Source organism: Crocodylus siamensis, chromosome 4 (assembly GCF_052110815.1).
Source record: "Crocodylus siamensis isolate JL-2025a chromosome 4, ASM5211081v1, whole genome shotgun sequence".
NCBI classification, from domain to species: Eukaryota; Metazoa; Chordata; order Crocodylia; family Crocodylidae; genus Crocodylus; species Crocodylus siamensis.
The window spans coordinates 229534467-229557865 of record NC_143398.1 but is presented as its reverse complement, the minus strand read 5'-3'; the positions used below and the strand labels follow the sequence as shown (position 1 = coordinate 229557865).

Sequence of the window (23399 nt, the reverse complement as noted above, 5' to 3'; positions counted from 1 at the left end):
GAGAGTGTATCCCAGAGCTCCTAGGCCACTGACAGACATGCAGTTGAAGGCACCATGGGATCTGATCCACAGTCTTAAGAGTCACACCTCCTGCCTTGTCACACATGCATAAAAGAAGGACTGAGAATCAGATCTCAATCACTCCCTATTGCTGGTGCAGGAGACGTCTGGGATCATTGTATAGGGATAGCCCAGTACCACGCTGGGTGTCCAGTGTGCCTGTCTGGAGCACCGGTCAGCTGATCCCAGGTATGGACGCACATTGGAACCCTTTGCTCTGGTGTGCTTCTGAGACTGGGAGTGCTAGTCAGTCCTGGCAGCACGCTAGCCATATGTTTAATTTAAGGCATTATGGGGACCTTACATATTTTATATACTAATTTTGTGTGTTATTCCCTGTTTTAATGGACCATTAATTGCTTGAATGTGTGGTTGGGTTACCACTTAAGACATGACTAAGTGGTTCATTTGGATGCTTGCACACACCTGCTGATGCACAGTATATATATATTTTTTATACTAGATGATAACTGTGATATGTCATTTGTTTCTGGTATAGCTGACTTGTCAATGATAATGAGAGGGTATGTATTTAAAGCAACTAATGCCTATGAGCAGAATTTGTCTTTCAAACACTTCTAACTATTTAGGTCATGTCCAACTGACATAAGCAAATTTGTCAAATTGATATGGTTTTTTTTTTATATTTTGAAATTTGGCTATTGATAAGCAGGTACTAACTATAGCACCTGGTAATGTTTCATTAAATATTGCTCTGTGCCATTGTGGCACAATATACATTTACTTGTCTAATTCTAGTGGGTGTTTATAAGCCTTGCGGGCTGCTGAGTTTAGTTGTCTTTGAACTCAAGTTTAGTAAGGTTGTATAATTTTAAATGTTGATGGCCTGATTTTAAGAGATGCCAGATTCCCATAGGTCATGCTGAGGGGGAGAAACAGGTGCTCTCACCCTTAAAAATTAGTCCAAGGAGGCCTAATTTTCACATGTAGGTACCTAAGTTAGGTATCTGAGGGTGTGTCTACATGTGCATTAGATAGGGGAGCAGTTTACTTGTGAGTAAACTACACTTGAGTAAATGCTCCCAGGTAGGCATCTACACATGTAGGAAGCAGGAGCGGTTTGCTGTTTATGGCAGCAAACAGCTCTTGCTTCCTGGGACCTTGCAGTGGGCGCCCCTGCCACCACCAGGGGTTGCTAGCCCAGGGTTTGGCAGGGAGCACCCGGCCAGGACACAGCTGTCTTCTGGCCAAGGCTGGGACATTGCTCCCTGCCCCCAGGGGCTGCCTGCTGCTGCAGCAGGGACAATGTTGCCGGGCCCCAGCAGGAGGCAGCTTTCAGCCCTAGCTGCCTGATGGGGAAGGGGACTTGGTAAGAGCAGCAGGGGAGCGGGAGGTCCTAGCTCCCTGCCCCAATCTGCTGGTAGGACAGCTAGTGGGCCTGCTAGTAGGCCTAACCTACCCCTGCAGCTCTTTCCAAGCCCTGCTCCTTGATTGTCTGATTGGGGCACAGGGCTCGAACCTGCCCCTAACTGGGACAGTTCCCAGCCTCTGCTCCACGACTGCATGATAGGGGCCTGCTCAGCTCCATAATTGTGGACCTGGATGGGGAATAGGCCTGGGAGCTTGTTCCCCACTCAGTTCTGTGAGCACAGAGCTGGGTGGGGCATAGGCTGGGGAGAATCTCCCAGTGCTGGCCTCACGAGTGCAGAGCTGGCACTGGGAGATATCTCAACTGCTCCCCCCACCCCCGATCTTGATGGCAAAGTGGGGGCTAGTAGATAGGTATATCCTAGCTCCTGCTCTCAGATCATGATCTCATAGTTTCATAGTTGGTAAGGTCAGAAAGGACCTGAGCAGATCATCAAGTCTGACCCCCTGCCATGGGCAGGAAAGAATGCTGGGGTCAAATGACCCTGTCAAGGTGTCTGTCTAGCCTCCTTTTGAAGACCCCCAAGGTAGAAGCGAGCACCACTTCCTTTGGAAGTTGTTTCCAGTTCCTAGCTGCCCTGACTGTGAAGTAATACCTCCTGATATCTAGCCTGAATCTACTCTCCGTCAACTTATGGCCGTTATTCCTTGTTACTGCCAGTAGTGCTTGGGGGAACAGGGACTCTCCCATTGCCTGCTTGTCTCCCTTGGCCAGTTTATAGATGGCCACCAGATCCCCTCTCAGCCTTCTCTTGTGGAGGCTGAACAGATTCAGGTCTCGTAGTGTCTCCTCGTAGGGCCTGCCCTGCTGCTCCCTGATCATACGAATGGCCCTCCTCTGGACCCTCTCCATGTTGTCCACATCCCTCCTGAAATGCGGTGCCCAGAACTGGACACAGTACTCCAGCTGCGGCCTAACAAATGTCATATAAAGGGGGAAGATCACCTCCTTGGACCTGCTTGAGATTCATCTGTGGATGCATGACAAGGTGCAGTTAGCCTTCCTGACTGCGTCCCCATCTTGGTTTCATAGTTTCTAGGGTCGGAAGGGACCTGAGCAGATCATCTAGTCTGACCCCCTGCCATGGCAGGAAAGAATACTGGGGTCAAACGACCCCAGCAAGATGTGCATCCAACCTCCTCTTAAACACCCCCAGGGTAGAAGCCTGCACCACTTCTCTTGGAAGTTGGTTCCAGACCCTAGCTGCCCTGACCGTGAAGTAGCGCCTCCTGATATCTAACCTAAACCTACCCTCTGCCAGCTTGTGACCGTTATTCCTGGTCACTCCTGGTGGTGCTCGGGGGAACAGGGACTCCCCCAATGCCTGCTAATCCCCCCTGACTAGTTTATAACAGGCCACAAGATCCCCCCTCAGCCTTCTCTTCTGGAGGCTGAACAGGTTCAGATCCCGTAACCTCTCCTGGTAGGGCCTGCCCTGTTGTCCCCTGATCATACGAGTGGCCCTCCTCTGGACCTTCTCCATGCTTCTTGAAGTGTGGTGCCCAGAACTGGATGCAGTACTCTAGCTGCGGCCTGACCAGTGCCGCACAGAGGGGGAGGATCACCTCTTTGGACCTGCTCGAGATGCATCTGTGGATGCATGACAAGATGCGGTTGGCCTTCCTGACTGCCTCTCCATACTGCCGGCCCATGTTCATCTTGGAGTCAATGATGACCCCCAGATCCTTTTCCGCTTCCGTGCTGACAAGAGGGGAGTTCCCTAACCTGTAGGTATGGTGCCGGTTGTTCCTCCTGAGGTGCATCTCCTTGCACTTGTCTGTGTTGAAACCCATCCTATTCTCGTCCGCCCACCCTTGTAACCTGTCTAGGTCTGATTGTAGCCTGTTGCATCCTTCCAGTGTGCCCACGTCCCCCCACATCTTAGTGTCATCAGCAAATTTGAACAGGGTGCTTTTTACCCTCTCGTCCAAGTCACTGATGAAGATGTTGAACAGTGCGGGCCTGAGGACCGAGCCCTGCGGAACCCCACTGCCCACGTCCTTCCAGGCTGAGAAGGACCCAACCACTAACACCCTCTGGGTGCGGCCCTCCAGCCAGTTGGCGACCCATTTGACTGTGTGGGTGTCTACACCACAGCCCCCCAGTTTCTTAATGAGAACGGGGTAAGAGACAGTGTCAAAAGCCTTCCGGAAGTCCAGGAAGACTATATCCACTGCTACCCCTGCATCTAATGATCTGGTGATCTGATCGTAAAAGGCCACCAGGTTGGTCTGACAGGACCTGCCACTGATGAACCCATGTTGGTTGCCCATGTTCATCTTGGAATCAGTAGTGACTCCAAGATCCTGTTCTGCCTCTGTGCTGATGAGAAGGGAGTTCCCCAGCCTGTAGGTATGCTGCTGGTTCTTTCTGTGTAGGTGCAGTACTCTGCACTTGTCAGTATTGAATCCCATCCTGTTCTCTTCTGCCCACCCCTGTAATCTGTCTAGGTCTGATTGCAGCCTATTCCTTCCTTCTAGCATACACACTTCTCCCCACATCTTAGTGTCATCTATGAATTTGAACGAGGTGCTTTTCACCCCCTTGTCCAAGTCACTGATGAAGATATTGAACAGTGCGGGCCCCAGGACCGAGCCCTGGTGCACCCTGCTGCCCACATATCTCCAGGTTGAAAATGACCCGTCCACCACCACTCTCTGGATGTGGCCCTCCAGCCAATTGATGACCCATCTGACTGTCTAGGCATCGACACCACAATGTCCTAATTTTTTAATAAGAATGGGGTGACAAACAGTGTTGAAAGCCTTCCTAAAGTCCAGAAAGACTACATCCACTGCAACATCTGCATCCAAGGATTTTGTGACCTGGTCATAGAAGGCAACCAGGTTGGTCTGACAGGACCTGCCTCTAATGAACACATGTTGGTTGCCCCTAAGCATATGCTCCCCTGATTGCCCCTCCCAGATGTGCACCTGAATAATTTTCTCAAAGAGCTTCCCCAGGACCAAGGTAAGACTAACAGGCCTATAATTTCCTGGGTCTTCCTTCTTCCCTTTTTTGAAAATGGGGACCACACTGGCCCTTTTCCAGTCATCTGGCATCTTGCCAGAGCACCATGAGTGCTTGTAAAGCTGCTGCAATGACCCTTGCTAATTCCCTCAGCACTCTGGGGTGGAGATCATCAGGACCTGCTGATTTGAACACATCCAGTCCCACTAGAAGTTCCTGAATAGATCTTCTCTGTCCCTGGGTTTGGTTGTGCCTCCCCTGGGACCATCGGGGATCCCAGTGGGGGGGATGACCTGGTCCCTGCTCAGAAAAATGGAGGCAAAGAAACTGTTAAATAGGTTAGCTTTGTCATCTGGTGAGACCACCAGATTTCCAGTTGTGCCCTGCAGAGGCCCCACATTACCCAGAACCTTCTTTTTACCCTCTATATATTTAAAAAAGGATTTCTTGTTATCTTTGATCTGGGTTGCTAGTCCCAGTTCCATCTCTGCCTTGGCCTTCCTAACGTCCCCCCTACAAGTCTGAGTAATGGAGGTATAGTCCTCCCTGGTGATGCCCCTCCCTTTCATTGGGTGTACGCCTCCTTCTTAGCTTTGAGACGTTCCTGGATGCTTGGAGTGGGGGGCTTGGAGCTCCCTGCTTCTGGGGCAGGGGGACATTCTCCCTGCCCATACTCTTGTGGTGGAGCCCAGCCTGGCAACAGGCAGCTCTCAGGGGCAGGGAGCAATATTCTACCCCCTGGTGGCTGGCTGACCAGGAACAGATTTGCTCTGTGTCAAGCAACTACACAAGCGCTACTGTACAGTAATTGCAAGTAAATTTGCTACTTGCGTTTTCAGGTAGCAAATTTACTTGCATAAGTGAGGCTTACTGTGCAGTAAGCATGTGCACATGTAGATGCACGTGCTTACTGTCCAGTTAACTACACTACTTGATAACAAAGCTCCTTGTGCAGATGCAACCGATAGTAAGTTTATCCGCAGTCACTTATGTACTGATTTAAATTTATATTTAATGGCCTAACACAAGACTTTAATTGCCTAAATAAAGATTTACATATGCTTATATTTAAGCTGCAATTTTGAAAAGTGGGTCCTAGATACTCTAGCAGGCAAGATGTTTTAATTTGGTAGGAGGAATGTGATAGATGATCTTATTCACCTAATTCATGCAGAAGTGCGATTTTCCTTGTCCTCATGTAAAAACTCCGGAGCTGCATTAATGTGGCATATTAGAAAACCTGTGATAACCCACAAAAGGGACTCCTGTCTGAAGAATTAACCACTATGATTTATATGGTGTGGGAGTACAGTTTCTTCATGCATGTCATGCACAAAATGTGTTCTTTATTATTTTTTCTTGCTGGTAATAAACCTTGTGAATGTATCTAGATTTGTATATGATACTCTATATTATATAAGGGAGAACATGACAGCTCATCTGAAAAGTAACTATAAATTAAAAGTAATTGGCAATATTTACAAATATTTTACATGAGTGCTTTACAAAATTCATAAGTGCTCTCTGCTAAAAGTCATTTTTATGCTTATATTCACAAGATAAGATTGTAAGAGAATGTTGACGCATGCAGACTTACTATTTTTTTTCACAAGAATAGCTTCCTCAAGTCTGCAAAGGAGAACACGTGAAGTTATAAGCTGGAAATCTTTTTTCCACACAAGACAGCAGATACTACATTGGTTTATAGTAATCCAGGACAAGGCAGGCACACATCTGACATGCAGATTTACCAATCAGTGCAACTGAGATAACAGGAGAAGTGTTTGTTTTTTGGACAAAGGAAGGAATATAAATTATTTTGCCTATACAATAAAAAATGAAGGTCTTGCTTTGCAGCGAGCATGAAAAGAGCTTGGGGAATATGAAGAAGGGAAAGCAGTGGAAAAGATCACAGGACTATAATAGGAAATGGTAGATAATACAGGAGATGGTAGCAAAGAATGAATACAGTACTCAGAATTTATGTACTACTTTATCAAAGTTCTTGATAAAGCTGTAAGTTATCAGTATTCTCATTTTATGTCATGGAAAAAATGGAAGAACATTGGTGTCTTGTTTCCCAATCTGCTGTCCAATCCACTGGATCAAATTGAAAGTGCCAGTGATAATGGTCAAGTTACTACAAAAGATCCCATCCTCTTGTGGATGGTATGAGGAAAAACATATTTTTATTTCTGTTTTGTTAAATTCCAATCAGTTCTTTTGGGGAGTTCAGTTAGTTTTTAAACCTACAATTAGATAATGTATCATAGTATCGTAGTAGCTAGGGTCAGAAGGGACCTAAACAGATCATCAAGTCTGACCCCCTGCCTTAGGCAAGAATGGATGCTGGGGTCTTATGACCCCAGTCATGTGTCTATCCAGCCTCCTCTTAAAGACCCCCAAGGTAGGAGTGAGCACCACTTCCCTTGGATGTTTGTTCCAGGTCCTAGCTACCCTAACTGCAAAGTAATGCCTCCTGATGTCTAGCCTGAACCTGCTTTCTATCAACTTGTGGCCATTATTCCTAGATACCCCATGTGGTGCCCAGGGGAACAGGGCATCTCCTATTCCCTGCTGATCCCCCCCTGGTGAATTTGTAGACGGCCACCAGATCCCCCCATAGCCTTCTGTTGTGGAGGCTGAATAGGTTCAGGCCCTCTAGTCTCTCCCTGCTGCCCCTGATCATGAGTGGCCCTCCTCTGGACCCTTCCAGTGCCAGCCACATCTCTCTCGGACTTTGGCGCCCAAAACTGGATGGAGTACTCCAACTGCAGCCTGACCAATGCTGCATAGAGGGGGAGGATCACCTCCCTGGACCTGCTTGTGGTGCATCTGTGGATGCATGACAAGGTGCGGTTAGCCTTACAGACAGCTTCCTCATATTGGTGGCTCATGTTTATCCTGGAGTCAACAATGACTCCAAGATCCCTTTCTGCCTCTGTGCTGATGAGAAGGGTGTTCCCCAGCCTGTAGGTATGCTGGTGGTTCCTTTTCCCTAGATGGAGTACCCTGTACTTGTCTGCATTGAATTCCATCCTATTCTCATCTGCCCATCTTTCTAACCTGTCCAGATCTAGCTGGATTTGTCCCCCCCCGCTCTGGCATGCCCACCTTGCCCCACATCTTGGTGTCATTAGTGAACTTGGACAATGTGCTTTCCACCCCCCCGTCCAAGTCATTGATAAAGATGTTGAACAGTATGGGCCCGAGGACCGAACCCTGGGGAACCCCACTGTCCACCTCCCTCCAGGTTGAAAACATCCCATCCACCATCACCCTCTGTGTGTGACTGTCCAGCCAGTCAATTAGCCACCCATCTGTCTGTGTAGGCTAATGCCGCAGTTGCCTAGTTTTTTTATGAGAATGCGGTAGGAGTGTCAAAGGCCTTCTTAAAGTCCAGGAAGATGATATCCACCCCCACGGCTTCATCCAAGGACTTTGTGACCTGATCGTAAAAGGAAATGAGGGTAGTCTGACAGGATCTTCCCTTAATGAACCCATGTTGGTTCCCCCTGACCATGATCTCCGCTGCCGGTCCCTTGCAGATGTGCTCCTTGATAATTTTCTCAAAGATCTTCCCCAGCACTGAGGTAAGACTGACAGGCCTATAAACCTGGGTCTTCCTTTCTCCCTTTCTTGTAAATGGGGACCACATTAGCCTTTTTCGAGTCATCCGGCACTTAACCAGCACTCCATGAGCACTTGTACAGCTGTGCCAGGGGCCTTGCAGTGACCCCCGCCAATTCCCTCAGCACCCTTGGATGAAGAGCATCTGGGCCTCCTGATTTGGACACATTCAGCCCCTCCAGAAGTTCCCTAACTATGTCATCCCTAACTTTGGGCCTGGCAATGCCTACCCTGAGTCCTTCCATACTCCCAGTGGGGGAGGTGTCTTGGTCCCTGCTTTGAAAAATGGAGGCAAAGAATTTGTTAAAGAAGTCCACTGTTTCATTTGCTGCAATCACCGGATTGCCAAGCATGTCCTGCAGGGGTCCTACATTACCTGGTGCCTTCCTCTTGCTCCCTATGTATTTGAAAAAGGACTTTTTGTTTGCCCTGCAGCTTCAAGCAATGGAGGTGTGATCCTTTTTAGTAATAGCCCCTTGCTTCCATTGGATGTACGCCTCCTTTTTAGCCCTCAGGCATTCCTGAATGCCTTTGCTGAGCCATGGGGGCTTTTTAGCACTCTTACCCCACCTTGGTATGCTTTGGGACTGACTCTCTTTGGGTTTGGAGGATCGTCTCCTTGAGGAATGACTACCCATCTTGGACTCCCATCTCCCTGAAACTTCAGGATCCCAGTGCCTCTCATATTAGTCTTCTTAACTCATTGAAGTCGGCCCTCCTGAAGTCAAGACTTCCACCTTACTGCTAGCCCTTGACACCCTGTGCTAGATAGTAAATTCCAGGAGGCGATGATTTCTATCGCCCAGGTGGCTGAGAACCCGCAATTCCCTCACTAGGCCATCACCTGTGGCAAGGACCAGGTCCAGCAGGGCATTTCCCCTGGTGGGACTGTGCATCTCTTGAGTTAAGTGAAGGTCCTGTATCTCAGCTAGGAATCTACATGAGCGGTCAGACCTAGCTGATTGCTCTTCCCAGCAGATGTCTGGGTAGTTCAGGTCGCCCATAACTACCACATCTCTTGACTTGACAGCCTCCATGAGCTGTTCTAAAAATTCTTGGTCCAGTTCTTCCCCCTAGTTGGGTGGTCTGTAATAGACATTCACCATTAAGTCCCTTTCCCCATGACCCCCTTGTATTCTTACCCAGAGCACCTCAGTCAGTCCCTCTTCTGAACCCTCCTTGCTCATCGAGGATGTGTATTGCTCCTTGATGTAGAATGCTACACCCCCTCCTTTTCTCCCTGCCCTGTCCCAGCTGTACAGACTGTAGCCCTTAATATCTACTGCCCAATCGTGGGTAGAATCCCACCAGGTTTCTGTGAGCCCTACTATGCCTGGATTTATGATAGCTAGCAGGAGGGTGAGCTCCTCTTGCTTATTCCCCATACTTGTAGCATTAGTGTAGAGGCATTTAAGACCTCCTGTGGGTTATTTGTGCCACCCCCTCACTCCTAAGTCTATCATGGCCCCGTCACTTACCTATGATGTGTTATGATACACAAAACCTAAGTTTTTCTGGATCAAATCTGTGCATTTTCTAAGTGTCATTTACAAATTTGCATTTAAGAATGTAATTCTGTCCTGGACAGATGATTCCATACTGTTTATACTCTATAGATGTGAATTGAATGTATGAAGAAAATCTTTTTATTTGGATCTTGTTGTATATCACAGCCTCAAGAAAGGAACATTATAGAACTCATCAATTGTAGTCCATCTTTTGAAGGAACTGGTAATAACCATTAATCCCTGGAACTCAGTAAAACCATCTCCAGTAGGACGAATTCCCAAATGACCCTCAGCCTTTGGCCCTACTTTGATTTTTGTGAAGATTGCAAGTATTGTGCATCTCTCTGAATTAGATGCGTAATTATTGACAGAGAGTTATTATTTGGGATTTCAAGCATTGGATTGGGAGTTGGTTTTCATAGTAATCAAATATCTTAATCTCTCTGTTCCTCTTTCACCTTCCCTCAGTTGCATGGTCAGCATTAAATGGTAAATATTTTAAGACTCTGAGTGCTAAGTTGTATGAGTATTTAGGCATGGAAACCTCTACAGAAATGCTACTAACATACTGCCAGACAATGGTATATTTATCTTAAACTAGAAAATTTAAAATAAATATTAAAGCGATTTGCATGCTAAAGAGTCACGAATTTCTGATTTAAAGAATCTGCATGCCCCAATGGCGTTTTATAAAACCTGTTTTACATACTCTATTTTCCTTCCAAAGGTTTTCATGGAGGACTTCTGAATGGAAAACATGCCAAGTGACATTTCTCCTTGACCAGCAGGACCCTCGACGACATAAATACACAATGCTTTGTGGAGGTGGCATACAAATCCGGGAAGTGTTTTGTGCTCAGATCAGGATAGAATCGGGGATACACAAGTTAAAGGAAGGTATGTGTTTGTTCTACAAAATATATATAGAAATTAGAAAAGCAAGGAATCAAAAAGGAACAGCAATAGTGTGAAGTTGCATTACTATTTTTGTTGTCTCAGAGCTGGAGGTAGGGGCTAAAAGTGCAATAGTATACAGGCTTAGGCAGGATAATTCCCTGGGGAGGGAATTAACAGGCTCCAGGATGATCAGGCAGCAAGAAAGCACAGGGCTTCTTTTCAGATTGCTTGTTTCCTACAGGAACTGGCTGGGAGTTTTCCAGGGATGTTCCCAAGGGCTTTGCTAAGGAGTCTGGATGTGGAATCACTGACTGCCCCTTTTGTGTTTTCAGTGCATGTGGGGGGTGAGGAGGGGGGGTACACTGTCTTCCAAACCCCAATCTGTTTTGGAATGGTTTGGGGTAAACTTTCAGTCTTCCTCCAATCTCACACGTCAGACTGTTTGGCTCCTGGCGCAGGGCATTGGAATGTGCCTGCTCCTTTAAGAGAACAAGCAGCCTGAGGGGCTGCTTGCAGGTGTCGGGGGGGGGGGGACTAATGAGGGACTCAGCTGATGGGAAGAGGGCTCAGGCTGGAGCTGTGTTATTCCAGAGCCTGCATGGGTCAGGTAGTTTCTCTCCAGCAGCTGCAAAGCTCCTGGCTGCTGGGCTCCTGAAAGGACCTGGATGTTGCTGGACAACTGCAGGCCTGGGAACAGAATCAAATTCCCTAGGCTGAGGAAGACTGGGTTACAGGCACGTGGGCTTTGTTTAATGTTAACTCCCAGAGGGTTTGAGGTGCCTGCCAAAGGGTCCGAGAGCCCAAGCGGATTGAGTGCATGGGCTAGGTTATAGAGCGGGCTGAAAGGTATGTCCACTGGGAGATGATGAAAGTTTGCCCTCCTAGAGGGGCAGAGGGCTGCTTTTGCTGTGGTTTGTGTTTCTGTTATGGTTTATGCTACTGTTTATACTGGTGGTTTGGGTTGGGACTGTAAGAGAAGGTTTACGGAGGTCCCATTAGTGCCTGACAGGTACACAGTAGGCCTGAGCTGTTGTTGAGCCCAGAGGAAGGAGCAGTGTGAGGTTATAGAGCAGGCGGGGACAAAGGGACTGGTGCTCAAGAGGCGTGCAGCCACACAGGGGCCAGAGGCCCGGCACCAGAGGGGTGTAGCCACACCGGGGCATAGCCACACCAGGGCCTGGGGCCCAGCAGACAGGCCAGGGGCCCAGTGACTAAAAAGGACAAGTGGGAGCCAGTGCCTCAGAGCCAGGTCCAGTACAGTGGGCCCAGGTTAGACAGCCCAGCTAGGTTAAACGGGCAGAGGCTGAGGAGGCCAGAGCTCCAACAGAGGGAACAACATCATAGTAACACCTGCAAGGCTTTGGGGCATGGTGTAAGGGAGGAAATGGAGCCACACATTGAGTCCTTAAGGCTGTGGGTGCCTGGGACAGGCACAGATACGCATTGAAGGCCTCCGAGCTGCAGGATCCCTGAAGAGGCAAAGGCCAGCTGAGGGGGTCCATTGAACTTAAGGGTTGAATCAAAGTGATTGGGGTCCAGGAGAGACCCAGTGGTACCACAAGTGGACTAAGGCTCACTCTAAGGCCCGTGGGCAGCCTCCCTTCATGCAACCTTTTGTAAGAGCAAGGCATGGCAGGTGAACAAATAAGGGAGGGCTCTAACAGAGATTGAGCGAGGCAGGAGTCACATGGCCACCAGGTGGCTTGAAGGCTGCCTCTGGGGCATGACTCCACTGCACCTCCCATATTGTTGAAGCCACTTGGCCATATTTTTAGGGCTGGATAGGTGTATTTGTAAGTAAGATGCCATGGTCCATTCCTGGTTTGGCTTTATCCTTTGCCTCAGACCAATATATAACCTTTCTTATGATTTGAAGGGGAAAGCCAAAATAATATTGTCACAGCTTCTGAGTAGACAGTCAGGGCTTGGACTTAAGGAATGAGTTATTTTCCTTTTGAAAGAGTAACGAGTGGATTCTGTTGCTTGATGAATAATTCATCTTAGTCTGTTTTATTTACAGCATGTACTGCTTCTGCAAAATATGCTTTTGAACAGAGATGGTGAGATAATAAGAATGCTATATCGCAGCTTAGACTTATTTACTCACAAAGCCAAAGCAAATCATTTTGGGGCACATTGTGTGTCCTATCAACCTGCACGAGCTCTCGGTTTCCAGAAAACTAGGCCTATTTTAATTTCTATTCTGCCTATATGTAACTTCTGTTTCATCTGTTCCAAAATGCTGGGTTTACCTTGGACTCTGGACACAAAAAAGATTCGTTTGTCCTGTAATATCATATACTACATGTGTCAGTTAGGGTAAGGAAACTGTTTTAGTGACTCCAGTAGCATAGAATATTTGGTGCCTTTCTTATTTTGCAAACATATATCTTGTACCCACTGTTTTTGTACATTCAGGTGCAGTAAACTTCAAAAGTATAATTGTTCTTAAATAATTTTTAAAATTGTATTGAGACTGTGAAAGCTAGTAAGATACTCAGTCATTAATCTAGCCCCCACTATACTATGCACTGTACAGACATGTAATATGTAGCAGTCCTTCCCCCAAAATGATGGAAATTCTTTGATTCTAAAAGTTTCTCTCTGCTGGATATGTAAAAGCTAGGCAGCTACCTTGCACCAAGCTTTATGCTAGTGCTGCTGTGCTACTAGCAGTACCGCAGGTTTAAAGCTAGCAGCAGCCTGGACATAGTATTTTAAGGCACTTGCCAGGGTTTCTTAGCATTGGTTCTAGATGTAGTGGATTTTTGATGGCATCCAGTGAGAAAGAGATGCATGGTGGTACAAGCTACACTTGTAACTTTTTGTCCTTAGTGGAAGAATCTGATTTTGGCTGAATGCATTCAGTTCAGTTGGAGATACAGACTGTCCCAGGTACCTCTATCAACTGGTGCCAACTAGCAACAAATAATTAATCAAACTCTCTTTTATATTTATTGATTCTTTTGTCTATCAGAGGGAAAGCTTCCTTAAATGTGAAGGCAAGAAGGCAAAAACACAAATCCTGATTTTGCTTCTAGCCAGAATTAAACTTTGTTTCAATTTCTAAACTTTTGCAGAATGAGAATACTCCCACTGCCAATATAATACTTGATTTTGTTTTCTGAGAGCTACAGATACTTAAACCTTTTGTAAATATCTAAGCTCAATGTTAGAGTTAGATGGGAATTTTCCGAGGACCTTATTGTGGAGAATTTGGTTCTAGTATAATATTCTGTGGATGCATACAGACATTCAGGAGGTTAAATCAGGTAAAAAATGGTCACCCAATCTAAGTTTGCTCATGTGCAGACCTTAGATTCCTAGTTAGGTTGATCTAAGTGCCAAACTGTACAGATATTCCCTGAAGGTTAGATGGGTCAAAAAATGGCCAGCCTGATCTAACTTCAGTTCACCGGAGAGGTACACTAAGTTAGATAGGGCACAGTTTAGGCTGATCTAACTTAACATCTGTACAAATTTGTAGCATGGCTCCAGGGCTGGGAAAGCCAAGCCCTGAGACGATACTTTCCATAATCTGCCCCCCTCCCCACACTAGGCTATTTTTAGCCCCCTGACCCCTCCCCCAACCCCAGACTGAAAACCACCCCAAGTGCTAATTTTACCAGCATTTGCTAGTGCTGGGAGCCTGATTTGCAATAAATTTGGATGGTGGTGGGGGTGGGGTGTTAGTCTTCAGTGGGGTTGATTGTTGGTGGGGGTGGGGGTCTAAAAATAGCCCCTGGTTGAGGGGGAGAGAACTCCTGCCCCCCAGAGACCACCAGTCTCCCGTGGAGCTTCTTGCCCCCTAATCCCACCAATCAACCCTTGTGGAGTTGCTAGCCCCCCATGATCTGCACGCAGCCTCTTCCTCAGCCCAATTTATTTTGACTGGGCTCCTGGCACTGGTGGACACCTGTGAAATGGGCTTTGGGAGTGGTTTGGAGGGATTGGGGGTGTGGGAGCCTGGGGCAAGAGAACTCTTCCTGACCTCTCCAATCCCCCCGGAGCCAGTAACCCCCAGGTCTCCCTCCCTCCATCCTCCCCAACAGACTCTGCTAGTCTCCTGATCCTGTCTGCTTCTCTGCCTACCCCAGTTTACTATAGATCAGGCTCCTGGCACCTATCTAATCACTGAGTTAGATCAGTGGCCTCTTTTTATTTGATCTAACCTTCTGAACTCCTAAACATGACATCTGTATGTACCGAAAGTTACATCATTATATTCCTGACAACTTGGTGGTCTGGAGAATTATGCAGAAACTCCTACACCAGCACAATTTAGAATAGAATTTCGTCTGTGCCTTCATTTCAGGTATTGTTTGAGCTTTTTCTTTGTTCAAAAGTGAATAGATCTGCAAAGTACTGCCCAAGGCCTTTAGATTTTCCATGGACATCCCCCTCACATTTGTGGAAATCTTTTACCTGTTTATACAATCCTAACAGGAAATGTTGCCCCTGGTGATGATATACAACAGGATAATCCATAATTGTGCAAAGAAGGCAGAGTTGTAGTAATCAAGTGATATACTCAATTGGCTGTGTTTTTGTGGCTTATGTTTGAATTATCAATAACTTTGCCCTACACTAAACAGGCACTGCTCTTCACATTTGTGTCTCTAGGCTAGTATAGCTAAAAGGACAAAAAGTGTTATTTATTAAAAGGAAATTCAATTTTGGAAACTAAGATATTTCAATCCAGATGTCTTGTCCTTTGTGGGGAAATATTTGGAAAGAATAGGTTAGCATACAGGAAAATTTCACTGGAATCAAGGTGAAAAGGTAACTGATGGTCATCTGTGGAACTGAAAAAAAAATCTATTTTTGCTGACTGATTAGTGGTACTAAAGAAAGATAATTCAGCATGTGTATTAGCGGATTTAATTCACAGAAACAAAGGGTGAAAAACCAGCCATTTCTTATCAAGATTGGCTTGAGAAGGAGATGAACATACCTCCACAGTGTGAAATACACTCAATGCCTGTGTCAGATTTACATTGTTGGGCTGTTGAGCTATTGATCTGTAGTCTCACCAAACATTCTGTGAGTAGAATTTACAAGATTAAAGTTGCATAATGGAATAATAAATATGTAACAGCTGGCTTCTTCAGTGGAACCCCTTTGGTAGCACGATTTAAAACGATTTTCCTCAAATCTTTGGGGTGTGAAACTGGCATGGTTTAAATTTGTAATTCAAGGGCTTACAGGTTTAAATCCATAAGGGGAAACCAGACTATTTATCATAGTGGTATAATATTTTTAGTTTTCAGATATCTGGGAACTAATTAATGCAAAAAGTAGAATATATAAAAACATTTTGAAGGAAAAACAGCTAACTTTTTATTGTGTCTTATGTCTCAACAGGCTACTTGATGCAACATGTAGCACTTATCATTTCATTATTACAAATACTTTTATTTATGCAGCTCTTTAATATTATAAAGTAATTAGTTTGCTGCACCCAATCAGTTCACACGAGTATGGATTTTTAGCTCAGTTTCATATCTTATAAAAGATATGCCTTTTATAGTATAAAAGGTCAACTATATACATTTTATAGCTATTTACTGCTACTGGCATAGATAAAGGACTTTGGACAGAGGTTCAGTTTCTCCTGGGAGAGTCCTTGCTCTCTCAGGAGAAACCACAAATGTACAAAAGCTCATAAATTTTCTCCCAAAATAAAATGGCCAGTCTGGGAGAAAAATAATTTGAGTGAAGTCACTCAGCAACCTGAGTGAAGTCACTCCATGGAGAATCTCTCTTGGGAGGCAGAACTTCTGTACAGGCAGAAGATACAGGGCTGACCTGTGCAATCCCAGTGTGCTTTGCTTCTCTCCCCATCCCACAGGGGGAGCAAGAGCACGTGTCAGTCTCAGTCAAGTAGGGATCAAAACGTGCCCCCTGCGTGCTTCTGGCTGGAAAAGCCCAGTGCTGAAACACTTAGGGTTTGTTCCCTGCCCGAATCACACTGCAGCACTTGGGTTCAGGGAAGCATACATGCATACTTCAGCACAGCACTGAGAAGGGGAAATCCTGGCAGTCCCTTCTGCGCACAGCACAGACCCTACCTCTCTCCTCCCCTGCCCTGGCCCTCCTTTCCCTGACCCTATGGATTCCTGCCTGCATTCACTTAAAAAAAAAAAAATTAAAAAAAAAAGGCCTGCAAAGCTCTCTGGGTTGCATGTTCTCAGGTCCCCTGGCGGCCCGGTGTCCACGCTACAGGCTCTTTGCTTTTATGTTTTAACTTTTGTACTGGTCAGGTTTTTTCTCAGGCAGACAGACCTGGGAGAGTTGCCCTGGATGATCTGAATGTATGTATATAGTCTTAGTTGCTTTGAAGCTGTGTGATAGAACAATGCTAATGATGATCCATTTTGAACTTGGAATAAAAGCAGAGGTGATTTACTGAGTTCTTTTACGGTGTGGGGTGTGAGGTATACAGGTACAGCAGAATTCTGGTTCACTTTGTGTGCCTAAATGGTATTTTTCTTGACATGTAAGTGGGTGTCCTGCTTTTTGGGCAAATGCCTTAGCCACTGAGCTCTTGGGACTAAAACTTGGGAGGGTTATACTCTTTCTGCTTTTTGCTGAAGTAATGCTCAGGTACATACATGTAGATAACCACATATGGGACCGGCTAGTGTGTATCCTACTGAATATGCTTACTCGTCCACAGTGCAGGAGTAAGCATCCAAAATGCCCAAGTATGTAACTAGAAAACTACCATTTAAGAGTGCTTACGGATGTGGAAACCCTCCCAGCACTTTACTTTCAGCTCTGGGTACCCCCACACCAAGCAGAACACATGCCCAGAAGAGGAATCATGTCAGTTTGACCTTGCTTGCCCAGTGTCTGTATGACAACATGTTTCAGCCAGGCTTTTTGGTGCTTTTATCTCATTGAATCAGCTATAAGATAAGAGCACTAAAAATCATGCAAGCTATACAGAAGCTGGGCGAGCTTGGTTAAACTGACACGATTCCTTTTCCTGTAAAGCGCTGTTCCCCTCACCCCCAACATCTGTTAGCACCCTAAGTGCATATAGAGAATCTCCCTTCAAAAGGTAACATTATTTTCATGATAAAGCTCTAATTTCTCTTTTTAAATAGATCAGAGAACCCACAATAAAGAGATCGTTCACAAAAAGGTACTTTTACTTAAAGTATCATTAAATATCAAATTTTGAATGTTGAAGAGGCTTTTATGAGGTGTATTCCATAACTTTGGATTCTCTTTTTTTTATTCCTCATGACCCATTATGGCTGCATGACTTCATACTATGCCATGGCCTTTACTAATAGCTAACAGTATCTGATAACACCTCCTTTTTCTAACCAACAATCTTCAAACACCTTTCAGATGCTCCTTTCCCTCCCACAGTTACCTTTATTGGTACTCAGCATTTTCTATACCCCTTAATAACTTTTCTCAACAGAATCCTTCCTGCCTTTGACCTGATCAATCATGGTACCCCTATTGTGTTTGCCAGTTGGTTCTTATGGTATATCCTTGCTGCTCCTGCTGCTATTATTATTATTATTTTGAATGTTTCTATTGTGGTAGCACCTCGATGTCCTAGGCGGGATTGCAGCCCCTTTGTACTAGGAGGTATACAAATAGGTAGAAGAAAAACCTTGTCTGCTCCAAAGCGCTAATAATATGTGTCACTTCGATAAAATTGCAGGGCTTCTTGATTGTTCTTAGATATATTGAATCACATTGCTTTTGGCAACCTACGATTAACCTCTTCTCATGCTGTGATTAGCCTTTTATTCACACCCTGTTTCCTGTCTATTAAATAGTTTTTAATTGATAATGGGACTTCACCTCTTCCCTTGTAGTTTCCAAATTAATTTATTTTTAGCTAGGTAAAAAAACATATTCTGTCAGGTACAGGGTGCATTAAGATTCTTTAATAGACTAATGCAAATAGCTAGCAATAGAACCATTTCCAAGTTCAATAAATAGGGTTTGCCAAATCTTCCATGTTTACTTTTATTTTCATTATAGTCAGCTTAGAAAAGCATGACTTACTCTTATGAAAGTTGATATTTTATATTGTAATGAAATCATCAGTGATTTTTCTCAACTAATTTACTTCTGAAACAGTAGTGAGTACCCCCTGACATCACCACTTTTAAACTGGTAGCTATCCTTTTCACCAGCTTAGGAAATAATTAACTCTGTATGGTTCTGCCAAAAGTTAAACAAATATTGACTTCTGTTGTGGTGAATATCAAGATTTAGTGCCCTGGGAGGTGAATATTGACTGGAAAAAAACAAAGTCGATAAAGACCTTGAGGAACAATAAATCTTGACATTCTCATATTCTTACGTGTATTAAAAAATATGATTTGGGGGCATATTTAGAAACCTCCCCACTTTTATAAGAAATTTTAGAAGTGTAATTTTTTAGTTTAAAGCAAAAAAGGGAAAAAAAAGGGAGTTAAGATGAGATCCTTTCCCTCAGGATCCAGGAGAAAATTGTTTACTTCCAGGGGGGAGTGAAAAATAATTTTGGTAGCTATCACTACGTCCAGGATGCAATCTTGTACTTAACTCTCGGATTGGCTGAGGTTGTACTTGATCTCATTATGGCTCATGTGGATCCAAGTAGGTGAAACTCACTTGTCTCAGTATGACTATATTTACAGATTATTTATTTATTAGCTTGAAATTACTTTATGCAAATAACCGTATCAGATGTAATATTGTTGATTTTCCCTCCCTTACTCCCAACTAGCACCCAATGAAAATCTATAGGAAAATGCATTTCGGAACCTAATTTATGATCTCCCGCTGGTATCAATAATCTGAAAATAACAGCAAATCGTAGAATTCAAACTTCAGGCAGAGCACTGGTACTGACAACTAGGAGAGATTCAATATAACAGCTGTAGAAATGTGCAACGTTTCAAAGGGATCCCAGATTAGCCCTCACTTGCTTTTCAAGGTTTATTCCACAGATTCAGGAGAATATAGGAATAAAAAAATATGAGCATAGTAAATGGGCTAGCACTTGATTTCTATCCCAGAAAAGATCTGGGAGGAAGTACAAGTGTTATTAAGTTGAAAAGAAGATACACTTTTTTTTCCCCAAACAAAGCAAATGATTTATTTACAGGATAATGGCAGTGATCATTAAGTAAGAAGGCCTGTCTGGTATACTGAGTCAGGTTTGGTACCTCTGTTCATTTATCATAGTCATATAATAGCATCTTTGGGAAATTCTGTTTCTGTCTCTTTGATGACTGGATGGGTGAGAACTGCCATCTTACAGTGAAAAAGGTTACAGAAAGAATTGCTTTATTGTGACATTAAAAGACATTTATTAGAACAAGGAACCAAAATTTAATGTAATTTTACCACAGAGAATGAATGAGCTCGGTCTATTTTGCATAAACATTGTAGAACTTCAGTTTACCTGAGAAGAAAAAAGTTTAATATTAAAATTAATGAAGGAGGGGAAATCCAGTACTAAACAATGGCAGAGGTAAAGTACAGTATAGGATCATAGGAAAGTACGACTGAAAAGGACTTCTCAAGGTCATCTAGTTTAGCCCCCTGCTTATAGTAGGATCATACCCCTGACTAAACCATCCCAACCAAGTGTTTGCCTTACCTGCTTTTGAAAATTTCTAGGAATGGAGATTCCTCAACTTCCCCATGTAGCCAGTTCCAATTCCTGACCATCCCATAGTGAAAGCCCCTCCCAGTCTCCAGCCTAAATTTCTCCTGCTGCAGCTTGAGGCCATTGCTCCCAGTCCTGACCCCTATAGTTACTGACAAAAGCCCATTTCATTCGTTTCTTCAGGAATTTGAAGACTATTATCAGGCCCCCTCTGTCTTTTCTTTTCCAGGTAAACAACCTAGTTTTTTCAGCCTTTCCTCATAAGTCTAGTCTCCCAGGCCCCTGATCAGTTTTGTTACCCTGTGCTCGACTCTTTCCAAACTGTCCCTGTCCTTCTTGAAGTGCTGGCTTTTTTTCTGCAACAAGAGCACACTGTTGGCTTTTTTCTGCTTATGGTCCACGGTACTTCCCGGGTCCTTGTTGAAGTGCTGGCTTTTTTTCTGCAACAAGAGCACACTGTTGGCTTTTTTCCGCTTATGGTCCACGGTACTTCCCGGGTCCTTCTCTGCAGTCTTGCAGCTTAGCCAGTCATTCCCCAGTCTCTTTGCTTAAAGATGGGCACTATATTTGTCTTCTTTCAATCATTTGGGACCTCATGCAACCTCCACAAGTTCTTAAAAAGTATAACCAATGTCTCTGAAATTACCTCATCCAATTCTTTCAGTACCCTTGAGTGCATCCCATCTGGCCCTGCTGACTTGAAAGCATCTAGCTTCTCTACGTAATTAATAACCTGTGCTATAATTACACTAGGATGTTTGTCTCCTTCCCTATCTATGCAGCCTATAGCACACGTTATCTGGTAGCTGGCCCTTTTTGTGAAAACTCTTTTTTGAGCTGAGAGTAGAAGTTAAATCTCTTAAAGATGGTGACCAAGAGAAGGAAGTAAAAGCTTCCCAGACTTTGAAAAAATCACTGGGGCCATGGAAGCACCTAGATGGCCTGCTTCTCCCATCCTAGAAAAATGAGCAGAAAGTAGCTTATAGAAGTTAGCAAGGAAAGGTCATGGGGTGTGGTAATACCCATTATTTTAACCCTTAATATTCAGAATACATATTTTTGAATGAATAAAAAATGCTTTGTTCTTAGAGGCTGTCTCAGTGCATCTACACATACAATTAATATGAAGCAGTAAACTCAAATTGGGGCTTTTTACTTTGGAGTTTATTGCTCCCGGGCATGCCTTTTGAACGTACACCCAGGAGAGCATCATACTGAGCTGGGTCACACCAGCCCCGGCTGGCAGAGAGCCTGGGGAGGAGTCAGCCTGCCAGCTAGGGGCTACTCTCCCCCCTTTCCCCCTCCCAGCTAAATGTGTTGTGGAGTGTCTGGCTGGGGCACGAGGGTGCTTCAGTGTGGGGCTAAGCAGCAGGCAGCCCTTGCACTGAAGCACCCCTGTTCCCCCCGCCACAGCATCTACACATGTGCTGCTGTGAAATTTTTTACTCCACAGCAGGATAGTACTTGTATTTATAAGGACTGTCCTGCTGCAGAGTAAATTAGTTTACACCATCCTAACAGAGGTGTATGTATAGATGCTGAAACTTTTACTGCACAGCTAATTAGTCTACTGCACAGTAAATGTGTCGTACAGATGCACCATCTCTTTAAGCAGCTCACCAGGCACAATTCCCTGGAGATTAAGGGCTTCCAGAAGTAATGCATATTTAGGCCTGTTCATTAATATAGTTGGTAAATAGGAAGGATGCAACAGAGATATCTGTTCTGAGTGCTTGAACCACATCTGGAGGAGGTAGGGTCCCCAAATGGGTGACTACAATGGGTCTGGGATGCATCTCTTGTTAGGATTTAGAGCTACTCATCCTCCTTGTGCCCAACTGCAGAACCCTTCCCTACTTTCTTCTTGCTACTGTAGTTTTAGAGTAATAATGTATATATGCACACAGTCACAAGAGTAAGAATAAAGCTGGGAAGTGCAAATGGGGTCAGGAGCTCAGACCAGGCCAACAGATAAATTCCTTCCTAGAGCAAGTGGTGGAGCTTTATGGTTTCAGGTTACCTATCAGTTGGCTTGCCAACTGATGGAGCTCTTCTGAGACATCAGTTTTCTATTTGTGCTCCTCTGGTCTTCACAGAGACAATGGAATCAGTGCTTTGCCAAGTCCCATTGGTTTGCCAGAATGACTTATATCCATTTAGATGCATGCACTGATGCAGCCTGTTCTTCTTCCCTCTTTTCTTAGTTAGATTTTATTTCTGAAATCAATGAGGTTTCTGGTCTCCATGATATGTGTATATTGGCACAAATTTAGAAGACTTTGACATTTGACCATGCTTAATCTGATCATTTTCTAATTCATGCAGGTATTTTTACCAGTTATATTCGCTCACTCTAAATTTAACGGGTTGCTACTTTATTATCTTTAAAAATAAAAATAAAAACACACAACATATTGTAAATGAAACTCATAGTTAGAATGTAATAGTATGTGACTTAATTCTTTAAATTGAGTATATGCCATAAGACTGATTTACTTTCATTTCTGCCAGTGAGTTACAAAAAATGATAAATTACTTGGCAATGCGTAATGCTGAAGGGTGTATTAAGCAATGCATGAGGCCTCTTGATAGAAAATAGCCTTATGCTTAAAACTCTAATATTTATCTTACTCTTTGTGTCATTTGACTTCTACAATCTCTAGAAAAGGTCTATTTACTTTAGCAGGAAGGTGAATTGGTTTCCTGCCAACTTGGTGTAGTCTCTAAATGAATATGTCAAAGGCAATATTGTTTCTCAAAAGTCATTCAGAGACCAGTCTTTTTACATAAGTAGTATCTTTCATTAGTTTTGAATTAAATTTCAGCTATTACCATTTAATAGTAGTTTTATTGTAGAGTGCCTGAAGAGCAAGCAGTGTATAACTCATGAGCCCCAGAGGTAGAATCCCAGGCAAGGTTATTGTTTCTGTATCTGAATTGCAGTACTAGCATGAGAAAGCCTAGTGCATGATGTTTGCTGGGACTCTCGGCACTGAAGGCTGCAAAATCTGCTCAAAATTGTGTGTTCCCGTAAGCCAGAAATCGTGGACAATCAGGCAATAATAAAGAAATAGTTGCTGTTGCATATGGAGTAGAATACTGTACTTTGTGAAAATCTTTTTCAAGTCGGTTTCATGCATGGAAGCACACTTAAAACAAACATTAAAAATAAGAAAATGAGGTAGCAAATTCAGCAGCCATAAAAATTATGAACTTTTGTAATGCCAGAACAGAATAAACTCAAACAAGTCTTTGTCTTTTGAAAGACTGCTTTGATATTGATTTTTCTAGACGGAGAGCCACATTTAAC

The 23399-nt window shown here is 44.2% G+C and overlaps 1 protein-coding gene across 2 annotated transcripts in view; it reads left to right on the top strand.

Moving 5' to 3' along the window:
* The window catches only part of THSD7B (thrombospondin type 1 domain containing 7B), a 678955-nt gene that overhangs the window by 249582 nt on the left and 405974 nt on the right, over positions 1 to 23399 (top strand). For both annotated transcript variants that reach the window (XM_090045842.1, XM_090045843.1), the window contains exon 5: positions 10286 to 10455. In XM_090045842.1, the coding sequence (XP_089901968.1) occupies positions 10286 to 10455 (170 nt within the window). The remainder of the gene's footprint in view (positions 1 to 10285; positions 10456 to 23399) is intronic.